The sequence below is a fragment of the Monopterus albus genome, unplaced genomic scaffold (genome assembly GCF_001952655.1).
Source record: "Monopterus albus unplaced genomic scaffold, M_albus_1.0 scaffold111.1, whole genome shotgun sequence".
Classification (NCBI taxonomy): domain Eukaryota; kingdom Metazoa; phylum Chordata; class Actinopteri; order Synbranchiformes; family Synbranchidae; genus Monopterus; species Monopterus albus.
Genome location: NW_018127991.1, coordinates 2,647,068 through 2,662,180, shown reverse-complemented (window position 1 = coordinate 2,662,180; position 15,113 = coordinate 2,647,068). Strand labels below are relative to the sequence as shown.

General features: G+C 39.1%; 1 protein-coding gene across 1 annotated transcript; it reads left to right on the top strand.

Moving 5' to 3' along the window:
- The first annotated feature begins 758 nt into the window (after positions 1-758).
- On the top strand, positions 759-14,111 carry enpp6 (ectonucleotide pyrophosphatase/phosphodiesterase 6). Its single transcript, XM_020611275.1, has 8 exons — positions 759-1,176; positions 4,745-4,924; positions 7,396-7,507; positions 8,518-8,659; positions 8,760-8,939; positions 12,501-12,638; positions 13,122-13,245; positions 13,439-14,111. Exons 1-8 carry the CDS (start codon positions 888-890, stop codon positions 13,648-13,650), a joined length of 1,377 nt encoding a protein of 458 aa, XP_020466931.1. The 5' UTR covers positions 759-887; the 3' UTR covers positions 13,651-14,111.
- Positions 14,112-15,113: the final 1,002 nt, after the last annotated feature.

Below are 15,113 nucleotides of genomic sequence, written 5' to 3'. Positions count from 1 at the left end.
TATATGTATGTATGTACACAAAGGTATGTTTTCAAGGTATTGCACTAAGGGTTGTTGTCTTGTTTTACAGTCATAGGTTAAGTGGCCATCAGCGTGATGGCCTGGGGACAGAAAGTGTCCTTGTATCTGGTTGTTTTGGCACACAGTGACCTGTAGCACCTTCCAGAGGGGAGGAGTGCAAACAGTTTGTGTCCAGGGTGTGAGGGGTCTGTAGAAATCATCAGTTGAAAAAATGAGATGAGATCCATATTTTCAGATGGTAATGAATATGTCACAAAAGATGCATGGGTGAGGATGCGCTCATGGATATCAAGTTAAATTGTCCCCTGAAGAAATTCTACGTTGAACATACAGTTTTGGCTTATGAGAGAACTTGACTCCAAGACTAAATATAGGCTCAGGAAAATCCACTGCTATATTGCGGTATATATATGAAATAACCTTTTCGAACTTTAAGACAAAAATTACTAGGCATACACAAACTTGCTGCGAGTATTAAGTTAACTGTCTAGGGACTCATTGTTTAATGGCTCTGTATTGTTATATAAGTTTGATAAATTCTGAAATATCTATAAGAGAAATTTGAAAAGAACTACTCTAATTTTCCATTTGTGCGTGTGGTTGAGGGGATGGGGTCGTCAGTGTACTCAATGACCAAACAGGGGTCTCTTCGGGAACCGCTGTCTTCTTCTACAGTGACGGCTCCACCGGAAGTGACTCCACAGATGAGGTCTCCAGCCAGACCCCCTATCGGGGTGAAGGCAGACCTGATTCTGTTAAATGCGTTACTCGTGTCATGCACCCACCTAGGCTGTAATCCCACCCACCGCAGTAGGCTCATGTATCTTTAGCGCGACAAACTGCTGCCTGCTCATTTCAACGCGCTGATGCACAGCGCAGCACTACCAGACAACAGCATTATGTCCCCGGGACAGACATGCGTGCGTTCTCTGTGCCTCTTTCCGCTGCTGTTCCTTCTGTCCGGCGCGGGACTGCGGTGTCTTGCGGCCCGTCCCTTGCTTGTTTTCCTCATTGATGGATTCCGCTATGATTACATGGATGACCTGGACAAGCTGCCCGGATTTCGTGAGCTTGTGGACAATGGAGTGAAGGCGGACTACGTGACGCCTGACTTCCCGAGTTTATCATACCCTAATTACTACTCATTAATGACAGGTAATGAAACCTCGGTTAATGATGTCTGTCTGTCTATCAGACAGACAGATAGACAAACAGACAATCTATATATTTTTTAGTTTTGTAGTAATTATAAAGCAGAGTCGTCCACCAAACATAACATTGGTCTCTATGTGCTGTCAGACGAGTGCGCGCCGAGTGGGAGGTGAATATGATGCCACAATTTGTAACAATGAAACTAGGTTGGAAATACATTTTGAATGTGTAAAATATGGTTTTAAAACAGAAAATCGGGGGTTTCATTTATTTGAAAATAAGATTTAAAAGTCTGAAAAAAATTGCTTTATTCTTTTCAGTAATACCAAGCAATGTTTTGAAAGTTTTGAAACTTGTTTTTCAGACATCCAACACACTTCTTTTGGATATTCAACTCTTTTTTTTTTATATTTGCACTCTCTTTTCAGTTTCAGATCTGCTCTTTCAGACCACGTTTTAAAGGGGAGAAACAAACTAAGATTGAAAAAAGGCTGTACTGAAAATATGGTTTCAAAATTGATAAATATGGCTCAGGCATTTGAAAACAAAAATTAATATCTGAAAATGTTGCCTAATTATGTTCAATGTTACAATGTACAATGTTCAGTGTTACAGGCTTTGCGAACATTCACCACCACCCTTGGCGCAGGGTGGGGGCTCAGAGGTTAAAGAGTTAAGACACTGCAAGCTCCAAAAAGGGTTGGGGTCACGTGACACCTCACTTGTATTTACTTGTACAGCCTTGCAGATGAATTCTTTGTATTAAAACTAATATACTGCTAATCATATATTATGTTTTATGTATTTTATACATACGTGAGGGCTCTATGCTACCATTTATTTTTAGAAGCACTTGTGCCCCTAAATAAAAAAAAAAAAAAAAAATTGGGGCATAGTTTTTTTTTTTTTTTTTTTTTACAAAGAAATAACATGAATGCATCTCTATTCTAAAAATGTAACATTAAAATACAGTTTGCATAATGCACAGGGGCAAACTGACTTAAAAGGAGATTGTGCTGCCCCAAAGGCATTTGTCTTTAATAAATAAGTTCATCGTTTATATTGCATTAAAAAGGTTAAATAATCGTTTATAGGTTAGTTTGCACGGACATTTCATGGTTTTTCTACAGTTTTAGTTAAATAAGGAATAAATATATTATCGCTAATTTCCTCCGGTTCCGGTTTTGAGCTGTAAACAGAAGCCCGCGGGCAAGATGCGGACATTGTAATGTCCTGCAATTAGTCGCTAAGTTTGTGAATACATCAATTAATATCTATAGATGTAGATGTTTACGTTATTTGTTGTTTTAAGATACTATGCTCGTAAATTCTGTGTGTTTTGTTTTTCGCATGTGTGATTGCGGTATGTATTAAGAGTACACATTTGTATTGCAGTTTTCACCATCTTTTAAGTGATTAAAGCTACAAACCACACTCCAGGCTCTTCATTGATGGTTTAACTTAGTGTTACGCCATCGTTGCAGACACTACAGAGATGACTAAATAACTGTGAACAGTCAATAATAAACAAATGTGCCAAAGAATGGGAGAGAATTCATATGGAAGCTCAGTATGAGTTAATCGATGTTTACCCATTATTTGGCCCCAAAGAGGGGGGTGCTAGGCCATAAATCTTCAGAGCCCCACAATAAGCAACACCATTTTCCACAAACCAACCCTGAACCCTGTCCTCACCCAAGCAAAGAGAAGATACAGTATGTGGCTTGACACAGAGCGTCTGCTTCATATTTGCTCAGGTTAAACAGTGACAGGTCCAACTGGCTTGTATTGGCAGTAACCTAAGAGAGCTGGGGCCACCCAGTTGTCCAGCCACTGACACTAATCTACCAAGGCTGTCAAACTAAAGAAGAATACACTGCTAACAGCCCCAGTGAGTCAATAAGTATAATCACCAGGACAAGTTCTGTGTGGGTGTAGGAGTGAAGGCAAGTCCACAGGGTGTTTTTGGGCCCACAACACAGAGAAGGCTCAGCAGTGTGTTCCAACGTCCCAAGAATGAATGTTTATGTTTTAAATACTGGCATTTTTAACTCAAACTGGCACCAAAACCCAAATGGAGACTAACTCTCACATAGAACCAGGTCACATGTTAAAAATGTAGTAAACAGAGGTTAAATTAACTATGATGATTTCTAGAAGAATAGATGACATTAAAATATCTGAACATTAATTATATTTACCTGTATATATTTTTGATGATATAATCTGTTATTTACACAGTTCAAAAACAGCTTCTGTGATTATTTCGTTCCTGTGGTAGAACAACCTGATGAGAAACACCTTTTCATTTGACTGTCCACAACCACAAAGTAGCTCTAGTCTCACCAGTTATCATGAAACAGAGTGGACACGCTGACAAGCAGCAACAAAAGCTCAACATTTATAAGTAATTTATCTACTATTTACTGCTCTTCAGTTTGCATTGTATTAAAATGAATTTGTCTTTTTCACTTTGCTCTTTCTATAACAGCTTACAGGGCTATAAAGTGTGAAATTAGAATTCAAACTGGCCAGTACAGCAGTGAAAACAGCAGCAGTTTAATTTTAGTCACTTTCCTATAGCGCCAGATTGATGACTTTAGTCTTTGGCACTGAAAAATAAAGCTTGGCATTAAAAATAAAACCACAACTGGGAAAACCCCCCCCCAAAAAATCTGTAAATGAAAAAGCAAACGTTGGCCTTGAAGCATTTGTACTGGAGTGTCACTGAGTTGACTCTGCAAAGGTGGCAGTGAATGTTTGCAAAGCACGTTTCAAAACATTGAAGACACTGATTTGTAACACTGAAAATGATTAAGCTAATTCTCAGACATTTAAATTTTATTTTCAAATGTTTAAGTGTGGGTGTGGCCAAAGTGTGCTGGCTGTGCTGCTGAGCCCTTTGAGCACACACATTGCTGGTTAAAGACACAGCGACAGCTGGGCCCGAGCCTGAGACTTTGAGCCGGGTTCAAAGCTGTTAACACTTTAATCTGTATGACTGGTATTATGCCATTTTGCTATGTTTTGACATTTTTCAGGTGACGGTCGCCACTTAGATTAAGAACTTGTGGTCAGTTTATCCAAGTAATGCCACATTAGAATTTGTTCTGATGTTTTTCGATGCTTTGGTGGGAGAGACTGCATTTGATGCTTGGTGACTGCATGTTGTGTGTGTGATGTTTGCCTGTTTGTTGCAGTCCCCTGATATACTAAGCCCATTAAAAACAACAGCCCGTCCTGGTCAGTGGGTGTGAGCTTTAGAGTCTTAATTCTAAAACCGAGTCTTAACCCTCAAAAAAGCCTTTGAAATAAATGTGTCTACACGGTCAAGCCTATTGGTTCCTACTGAAAGTGTTAATCTTTAAAAACTCCTTATAAATCTGTAGTTTCATTTTAAAAAAGACAGAAGTTTTCTATGTATGTTGATGGTAATAAAGCAACACTGTGGCTCATTGATGTGTTTTTAATAGTTTTGGATAACACCGGAGTTCTGTGAAAGAGAAATAAGATATATCAGGCTTTAGATACCTAGCTTATGGTATTTTTTATTTTTATTGATCTTTGTCAGGCCGTCACTGTGGCACTCATCAGTTTACTGGAAACTTCATGTGGGATGAAACCTCCAAGAAGGAATTTCTGATTGGGGCCAATGCCGACAGCCGGTTGCCTCTATGGTGGGATGGATCAGAGCCATTATGGGTCACCCTACAGAAGCTGGGGAAGAAGGTTTTCATGTACTACTGGCCTGGTGAGCACACACTTTGTTAATGTGATCACTCAGCTGAAACATTCTGAGATAGACTTGCAGGGAGCTTTTAACTTAGCCTAAAAACCTTTGTGCGAGGAGTCCTTTCTTAAAAGTGATTCAGGAAACTGCTCAGAGCAACTCTGACCAAGGTAGGAGCATGGGCACAGAGTGGGCATCAACAACTACAATGTGCACAACCAGTTTCATTTAGCTTAGACCTTCTTAGTTAAGTAATAGTAGCTGTGTTAATCAGTGTGATGCACTTTTGCTGAATACTATACCACAGATAGTAAACCTAACATTCACTGTGTTTTTCTACAGTGCTGCTGTTCTTTGCCAACGATTTCAAGGAGCTTTCTATTTTTGTAATACGTTATTATTATTTTTTTTACTTAACTTTTTTTTTTATTAAATGGCAATGATTACCTTAGCAATGAATAGCTCTAACCATAAAATAACAGTCACATGTTGTTTTTGAGCCACATACAATAACAGATTTTTTAAACATACTGTATTTCTTTTCTCACATTTCTACTGTTTTGTGGGTGTGTTTTCCTGGCACCCCAGCTTCCAGGTTTTCACTGTTCTCTTCTGATGGGTTTTTTCAACTAATGTATACAGAATATAGAGCCTGTGGTTTTCCAAGGCACTGGAGTGACACGATGTCAAGTAAAGAAGTTTAACTTTTAACTTAAACCAGATAGCAGGGGCCGAGGCCACGCACGTTCCCACAAACTCCTAGAAATATAACAAGCTGCTTTTATTTCATTATTGTTATTGTTGTTATTAGTCCTCACTGTCCATGCTACTGTTTTGAGTATGTCATACCAACCAGATTAACAGAGAATAAAACCTACTCCCCCCTTTTTCTTTCTTTTTTCTCTTTCCTCTCTCTTTCTAATCATTTACTGATTTGATAATTTCATTTATTTTTGTTTTATGAATAGTGTATACATGTATATCTGAGTACACATAAATATGTATATGCAAACGTATATAGTGTATTTATATGATCAAAATGTCCTTATAATTTTTTCTTTTATTGTTATTTTATTATTACATTCATCCATTTTCTATCAAATTGTCTTATTTTCCCATTCATCTTTCTCCACCATTAACAAACCAGGAGTTGTATAAGGGGATGCTCCGCCCTGTTCCCAGCAGCCGGGGCATGCAATTTCGGGTCAGTCTATATGTTTCTCTGGGGAGCACAGCATGGGGGAGGAAGGCCAGGTCACTGTTTCCTTTCCCTTAACTACATATAGCATTACTGGACTGCTGACCCCCTCTTAGACAAGCTTCCTCCTCAGGGTCTGGGAGCCATTTAGGAGGGGAACACACCACACATTGGGTCAGGTCTCTCCTGTCAGGCTCAGGCGCCGACCCCAAGCTGTTTCAGTCCCAACAATCAACTATTAACATAAACTGTGACAAAGTGTTGGCTTCACCTGGTGCTGGTGGCTCGAGGTCAGGGCATCACCAGTACACTGCTGGTCCTTTTTTTTTGAGTTACCCCCTTTTTTTGCAATAAAAAGCAGAGGTTTACATTTTAGTGATATATCTGCAGTAACACAAGCAAATTATACAGAGGAATATTTATTGTAGTACTGATACAGTAAGAATGTTTCAGGCACTACTGCATTGTGTTCAGCAGTACATACTTGAGACACATAACTATCAGTTGTGTGTGAAACAAGGGAAATTTCATTGAAATATCATTTGTTGTTCGAACTGCATAAAACTGTGACCTGTGTTTTGTTTCTTTTAGTTACTACACAAAGTTAAACTGCATTCGGTGTGTGTTTTTCATTTGTATACTGTGAAACAGTCTCTGGAAAAATTATCCGTAAGTTACAGGTACCGGATGTACATATTCTGGTTATTTAATTTAATGTCATTTCTGGGGTCTCTCTAATTGGTGTTTTAAAGGTGAGAACCATACTGAACCCTAGACAAAGTTGTTATACATTGGAATGTCCCTTTGCCAATTTGTGTTATTTGAGCTTGAAGGGGTATATACTAACTAGTCACTCCCTTGCTACAACGAGCCGGGTGGCAAAAGGGTTACGTGTGTGTGTGTGGTTTGGAGGGTTTATGCATCAATATGAATCCAATGTCATATAACAACAACTTATAAATAGCAGTACTTACCTGAGGAAAACGTCAGGGACCGGTGTGTTCTTGAAGGTCAGTGCTGGTTATATTTCTTCCTGATTTCAGACCAGGCTCCCGCTTGAACATCTGTGAGGAGGAGGAGCTGAAACAAAAGGGTCTGGAGCTACTGGCACCATGAGGAAGCTAATGAACTTTATTAATGTACATGGGTGTAAACATTTTCAAGTAGATAGATAATAAGATTAGATAATAAATCAGATAATAAAATAAACCTGAAAATGTGCATAATCTCGGATGTTCATAATTAGATCTGACTGTAAATGAAACAGTGGTTTTGTTCATGTGTGTCTCTTCAGGCTGTGAGGTGAAAATATTGGGTGTCTCTCCGTCATTCTGTGAAGAATATGTCTCCGACCCATCAGAGAAAAGCTTCACAGACTCTATAGTGAATGCTCTCAACGTCCTTAGGTACCAACACAGTGACTTGTGCCTGTTATGTGCTCTCTCATGTCCTTTGTTTCTGTGCTAAAGTTTAGCCATTACATGGAGAAGAGCTTTCAAGTTTAGATCTGGCTGCCATAAATACATTTAATAACATGAGCTCAGAAAGCAGCTGTCTTTTTGTGCCAGCGTGTTAATACTAAGTTATACAGAGCTTAATGAAACTAACCTCTAATCTACACTGAACACCTTTTTGGAAGCATTTTCTGTGCGTGTGTCACGCCTGCCTCACGCTGCACATAGAATTCCATTCTATCAAGTGTGTCAGTCCACACTAAGATATGCGTGAAACACATCTCCCGTGGAACTCTTGCATTTTTTTTTACACTTCATGCCTATTTTTTCCCCTCTGATATGTTTAGTAACACATGACCTCCACAGACAGCTGTTTCAACCACACAAATGCCATTGTTTTCTGTTTTTACTGGTATGTATTACAACTGATCAGGCTGCTTGAGTTGCACTTTCACCCTCTGACGTTCTGGGGAAAATCAATAAGATAAATAAATTCACAGGCTACATAAAAATGCAATTTCTTCCTGATGATCTTAGGGCAGAGACGCACCAAGCCGATCTGAAAGAACTAGCAGAGACGAAGACCGACCTCATGTTAGCGTTGTCTTGGCCAGTTGGGTTGTGCACATGAAAGTAACACATGAACACACTCACAGACAACAGCCAATGGCCAACTCGCATGTACGTTCTGCACCTGGATGACAGAAATAACTCCCCCTGCCAGCAGGTGGCGGTATCTGTATTCACCATTCAGAAAGGGAAAGAATAAGAACTAGAATGCGGAAGTTTAAGATATTAACAAACACATTGTTTTAGAGCCAGTGCAAAATATTAACAAACACATTGTTTTAGAGCCATGATTTTCATATGACAGTGCAAATGTGACTTTACACTGAACTATTACAGAATGTGCTGATTGTAGCACCAGATACCTAAAATAGAGTTTGTATGTGTGTGTGTAGGTCTGGCCAAGCAGACATGGCAGCTATATATTATGAGAACATAGATGTGCAGGGCCACCACTATGGTCCAGGCTCTCCTCAGATCAGATCAGCTGTGCAGAAACTGGATCTCGCCATGCAGACACTCAACAGTAAAATAAAAGTTTGTAATGTCACTTCTGTTTTTATTTAAACTATAGCTAAAACTGCTGTTCTTTTTCTGTCATGTAGTTTCCTTTCAATGGCTTGTGATATTCTTGCAGGAGAAGGACATGGTGGGCCAGCTGAACATTATGCTATTTTCAGACCATGGTATGACAAAGATTGAGTGGATGGAGAAGGTCATAGAACTGGAAGATTATATCAATATGTCGAACATTGTCAAGATGATGGACAGAGGAGCGGTGGTCAGTCTGTGGCCCAGTGATAACAAATACCAAGAGGTGAGACCACAGTCTGTGTTTCCTACTCTGCCATGATGCTCTCTGTGATTAAAAAAGTCAGATGGAATGATTATAAAATGAATTAGGAGGAATTGATATGGTGCCACTTTTTAGGTATTAAATTTAATGCCACCTGTTACAATTGTTACAGTTTGGGGTCTGCAGTAAAAGCACTCAGCCACCAGAGCAGGGACATGGGGCTGGCTGTGTCTTGGAATTGATACGGTGCTGATTTAAGTGACGGATTTGTCAGTGTACCTGTGTGTCAGGACAGTGTGAACTTCTTGGTCTTTGCTAGCAGGTGAAAGTAAGCAGCTGGTGACTCCATGTGACCAGATGCAATCTACACTTTCAGGACAACAGTGGTAGTAAGCAGAGAGATGGATAAAGGCAATTGGCTGTTATATATACAACTATGCAAGAGTTAATTATAGTATGTGAAAAAATGTATTTACATGAGTAATGGTAAATAGTCATTTTAGTAACATTTTTGTTAAATCATAATTTCTGTTATTTTGGATATTATATATTTTCACGTTTGCTGACTTTGCTGAGATTATTATTCAGTGGTTTAATCTTAAAATATATATATATTGCTCATATAAAAAAAATCTGGTATATTATGGAATGTAAAATATCCTAGAGCATTGTAGAAATTGCTGGGTATGGTCATTTGTACATGTAGAATGATCTAGAAGTTAATGGCAATTTCCACTGTTATGTAATGATGTTATGTAACTTTCTGGAACTGTCAGAGTGTAATTTATACAGGGTACAGTGGGCAGGGCCATTGGCCAGAGAGAGTTCCACAGTCCAAAGACATGCTGCTTACGTTGACTGGTGACTCTAAATTGTCCATAGGAGTGAGTGAGAGTGTGTGTGGTTGTTTGTCTTGTCTACATGTCTGCACTGTGATAGACTGGCGACCTGTACAGGGTGCACCCTGCCTATTCAGGAATAAACGGTATAGATAATGGTTGGATGGATGGAAAATTGCAGTGGACCTAAATCTAGTACAGTGGAGAATTCAACTGAGTTGAACAGAAATCTTCAGCTTCTAGAAAGTTAGTTTCACAGGTGACATTTTATTGCTGGATTACATAGTTAGTGATGGAGTGGCTGATAGAGCAAGCCAAAGCACTGTGGGTTGAAAATGCCAAGCTGAAGAAAGATGAGATGAAAGACACATTCAGCCTGATGCAGCGAGAGGCAGAAAACAGTTCACCGAGGAAGGCTGAGCTTGAAGCTGAGCACTGAAGTCACCGGGAAGAAGCTGAAAAGCAAAGAACCATGAACAAGAAATGAAAACACTGAAAATATAGGCAGCCCAGTTTGCACAAGGGAGAGGTAACAGACATGATGCTGAAGATAGGGGCAAAGGTATTATTTTGGATATCTCAAAAATGAACACCTTCGAGAATATTTCTCTATGCAGATCAAAAAACGTTTATAACTTTGATCCCACACAATAAAACCAGAGCATATAACATCAGTTATAAAACGGGCTATCGAGATGCTTTTCCACATTTTCTGTTCGTTCGCTAATTTCTGACTTAACAAAAGGACTCACAGTGATCCTGTTCTGACCCCAGAGAGAAACACACAGAGATCACTGTGTGAGCTAAGGTACAGACAGAATCAGTCTGGCTGCGCTGTCGTGCACCTACCTAAATTAACTATTTTGATAATCGTTTAGAGCGGTGTGACGGCATTTCTCACTGTTGTCAGAGGTTTTACAAACCAGTCAGTCGATTAATGGAGAAAATAGTCAGAAGATTAATCCCTAATGAAAATAATCAAAAGGCCTATTTGTACTTGGATAGAAAATAGTACCGGCTCCACCTCCACCAAGTACAACAGTCAAGTCCAGCTTTTACATCAATGCATGACTGACAGGCTGTTAATGTAATGGTAGAATATAGAATAGAACAGTATATACATGTATAGTATACGTTTTTTCTGCACCGAGTAACCTACTTCTACTTTATAAGTGCATTTTTATGATATTAATTAGGTTTATTTAACATTTCCAGTGCAGGACTTGTAACAGTGTAGACTACTTTCACAGTGTGATAGTAGTACTTAAGTAAAGGATGTGAATACTTCCTCTGATACTGGTGCTAATATGCAAACTAACAGGTTTTAGTCCTAAAACATGTTATAGTTTTATACTTTTTTAAATCATGTAATTGTGTAATACTATACAGTATAACACTGTGAAACCGTGATATTTTCTGACGGTTATCCTACCAAGGAAATTTCATACTGTTGCAACCCTAGATCTGCCTAAAGAAAGATTCTCTTCAAATTCAGAGATACTTTCCCAGAGGAAGGAGAAAGCCCTGAACAATTTGTGGTTAAGATAAGAAGCTATATGAAGAAATGGATGGAGCTGTCTGGAGCAATTTAGTAATAAATGAACAGCTTATCAATGCAGTCTCACCCTCACAGTCTAGATAGTGTATGGCAAAAGGAAAACTGAAGTTAGCAAATGGGATGACTGTACCGATAAAGTTAGGTCAGCGATGAAAGGAAGGATTGGAGGTGGAAACCGTAAGGAATTCAGGCTACAGTGCAACTGTGAAAACAGACAAAGTCCAGTGAATTCAGGCTACAGTGCAACTGTGAAAGAAAAATTTGTGCATATGTTAAAAGTGGCATTGATGAGACTAACAGGCAATACAGTGAGGAGGCTGCAGATAGCTAAAATAATGGATTATCTGTGACAAACTCTAGAAAATTAAGTCAAGGATTTAATACTTAGGATAATCCTCCTGTCTTCAGTAATGCACCCACCACTTCAGAGGAACCGGACATCGTGATGTCATTTTTTGATGAGGTCACCTACTTTCAGCCTCCTACTGTATGATGTCATTCCCTTCCCCCATGGAAGATGTCAAGATGATTTACTGTTGGATGTTACATATGTTTCGTCAGAACCTAGCTGCCAAACAGTGCCATCAAGGAGGTGTATGCTGTGTATATCCCACCCAACACTAAAATAGCGTTGGTAGCGTTAGCATAACTACATGATAACATAAACAAGGGCCTAGCAGTGCAGCCAGAAACGTGCTTTTATTGCAGCGAGAGATTTTAACCATGTTAATCTTAAATCAGATTTTTATTACTTTAATCTAATTATAACATTTGCTACAAGGGGAAGCAACAATGGATCAAGTCTACACTAACCTTGCTAAGGCCTATGAGGCACAACCTGATCCACATCTGGGCTTGTCTGATAATCTCTGTGTTTTTGCTACCAGCATATAAACAGAGGATTAAATCTGCTAATCCTATTGTGAGGTCTGTCAGGGTATAGTTTGGTAAATCAGAAAGCAATGCAGCAGTAATGTTGTGGATGGCAAGCAGAAGCAAACCTTGAGCAGAAATGGATAAAGAAAGTTCAGCTTCAAAGCCCTTGCAGATGGTTCTCTTGACAAGACCAAGGTTATTTGCATTTACTGTTGGTGTGCCACCCGGGTAAGTCGAGTCTCAAATACTAAGGTTTCAAAAAGATTCCATTAACGTTTTTGATATGTGTGTGTTTGTGTGTTATCTCAGGTGTATGCTGCATTATCTCGGGTCCCTAACATGCGTGTCTACACGAGACAGAAGATCCCTAATCGTTTCTATTATAAAGAAGGAAAGTTTGTTTCCCCCCTCACTCTGGTGGCTGAGCCAGGCTGGTTTATCATTCAGGTAACAGATAATATTTCCCTTGTATTACCACATTGTTTCATCTCCAAACTTATTTCAGCTGTTTCATTCAGTCATTTGTCTGTTTCCTTTCATGGCAGAAAACAGTTGTATTTGAGGTAGCTGCATTATGTTCTGTCAATATAGTATCCATTTTGGAACTATTGATTGTATGACATGATGCCTATTAACAAACTACTTTTGTTCAGATGCCACAAAAATAACAGTATATGTTTCCCAGCAAAGATAAAGGAAAAAGAAAACTGGAAGCTAGTAAACAGATGTAAACAGTGTTTGATTTTAACTTTGCAAATGGTTTTAAAACCCATTCAGTAGCTATTCTGGAATAGAATATTACATGTAGATTGGTATTGTTGCAGCCATCTAAAAATAAATATATGTCCAAATTCTTACAACATACTTTATACTATCTTTTGTGAAATCCGCTCTGTGTGTTTGTGTGTGTGTGTGTGTGATCCTCTCCAGAACAAGGCGAACCTCCCATACTGGAAAAATGACTCTGGGGAGCCCTTAGCTTGGCAAAACGGCTGGCATGGCTATGACAACGAGTTCATCGACATGAGAGGGTTTTTTTTGGCAACAGGACCTGGTAATAAATAAATCACATTTTATCTGTAAAATCTGGTCTTTTTTCATACAATTAAATGCTGTCCACTGTGTGTCTAAAGCAGGCTATACCATTCCAGCTAACTGTGCAGGAGAAATTACATATTGTTGTTCTATCCTAATAATCTTTAGTTTGTGGTGAAGTTGTAGACTTAATTATGTTTAATTCCTTTCAGACTTCAAGCGTAATCTTCGGACAGCTCCAATTCGATCAGTTGACATCTATAACCTGATGTGCTGGACTTTGGGAGTGCAACCTTTGCCCAATAATGGGTCTTGGTCTCGGGTAGAGTACCTCCTGAACAGCTCTGCTGGTCTGTCCCAGCTCACAACCCTCTGGACCTGTTGTATGGGTTTGTTAAGTGTATTGCTGGCACAATGGGACTAAAACATTAAACTGTTCAGTGTTGATGGCATTTGATAGTAACTGGAGATGATCTTCTAGAAGGAGTTAGAAGATTAACTAATTTAGAGGTTAATGCATCCAAAAGAAACAGAAAAGAAAAGAAAACAGGCATGAAACACTCCTTGTAGTGGTTAGAGCATTCTTAAAGTGGCCATGGCATGCTCATTTTGCTCATTTCCAGGCATTTAATGTTTGATCTTAGGTACCTCTAGATTATCTTTGCACTCGTCATAACTCCAAACAGTCTATAATTATTTCAGAACGATAACACCCAGAGATCCTCTTCCTAAAAACAAGAGGATAGTTCATGAAGATGCACACCTCCTGTTGCCAGTGTTGTGTCAAATGTGGACAGTACAAAGAACCACGACAGCATTAATTCATTTGAATTTCTCCTCCATAGATAGGTAAACAAAAGAGATGTGTAACACTCTAAACAAAGCAGGTAAGTGAGAAACCCCATATTTTAACTGGCATAATGCAGACATAGTAACTTCTCCAGCCTTACAACAATTCTCTCTAACCTTACAGAAACAAGGCATTAACTGACATACAATGTGTTTTTTTTTAAATTTACTAAGTCCCACTGAGTAGTGGAAACATCACTCCCTTTCAAGTAGCTCCAAGGTCGGTAAATCCAACTGGTGGTCAAAACAAACAGGTACTGTGCTCTGGGGGAATCCAGTGTTGAGCTCATCATTCACCTCTTGGGGTGGGGGCTTCACAGGCCAGCTTCTTGTAGGTTAGACCCAGTCAGGTTAAACAGCGAGTCCCTGTACAGGAACATTTCTGGACATGCAGTAACCTCAGGCCCTGTATTTTTCTCCACATCCACTGGTCACAATGCAGCAGGAGGAGGGCAAATATATCCACAAAACCGGGCACAGTGGACAAAATTCCGCTTTTACAATGACACCAGTGGATGTCTCACATGAACGCACAACTGCCTGGGGATTATGCCCATTCAAGGAAATCCTTGAACTATCACCTGAGACTTTTATTTTGATAGAAAGAAAGTCTTGTGAGCGAGAGTTTGCAAGACTTATATACACAGAGTTGCTTATGCACAGAAATACTAGAACATACAGTATATACACCTTATTTTTTAGCTTTAGGTCATGTGTAAGATGATAATTCACTGTTGTAACATTGTAGATAAGTCAGAAAACAAGGAAAAGCATGCCATGGGCTCTTTAAAGATCAATAACTCAAAGCCTTCAATCCCATTAAAGGTTTGTTGTGTCTGATCAAAGTTATAGATATAAAATGTCAGCAGGACTTTCGGTCTATATTACCTCTAATTATTTCCACTAATTAGTTCAGATTTGCATAGTTCTTTCCAGGAAGCTTTGTAGGAAATTATACAGCAGATTACACAGACTCATAAAATGAAGCATTGCTGATTTGTGAGTATTTGTATCCATAAAGGTGTTGAATGTAAACCT

Excerpts from the sequence above, each read along its gene's own strand:
- enpp6 (XM_020611275.1), top strand. The coding sequence starts at position 888 with ATGCACAGCGCAGCACTACCAGACAACAGCATTATGTCCCCGGGACAG. Across the intron at positions 1,177-4,744 it reads TTACTACTCATTAATGACAG|GCCGTCACTGTGGCACTCAT; the intron begins GTAATGAAACCT and ends GATCTTTGTCAG. Across the intron at positions 4,925-7,395 it reads TTTCATGTACTACTGGCCTG|GCTGTGAGGTGAAAATATTG; the intron begins GTGAGCACACAC and ends GTGTCTCTTCAG.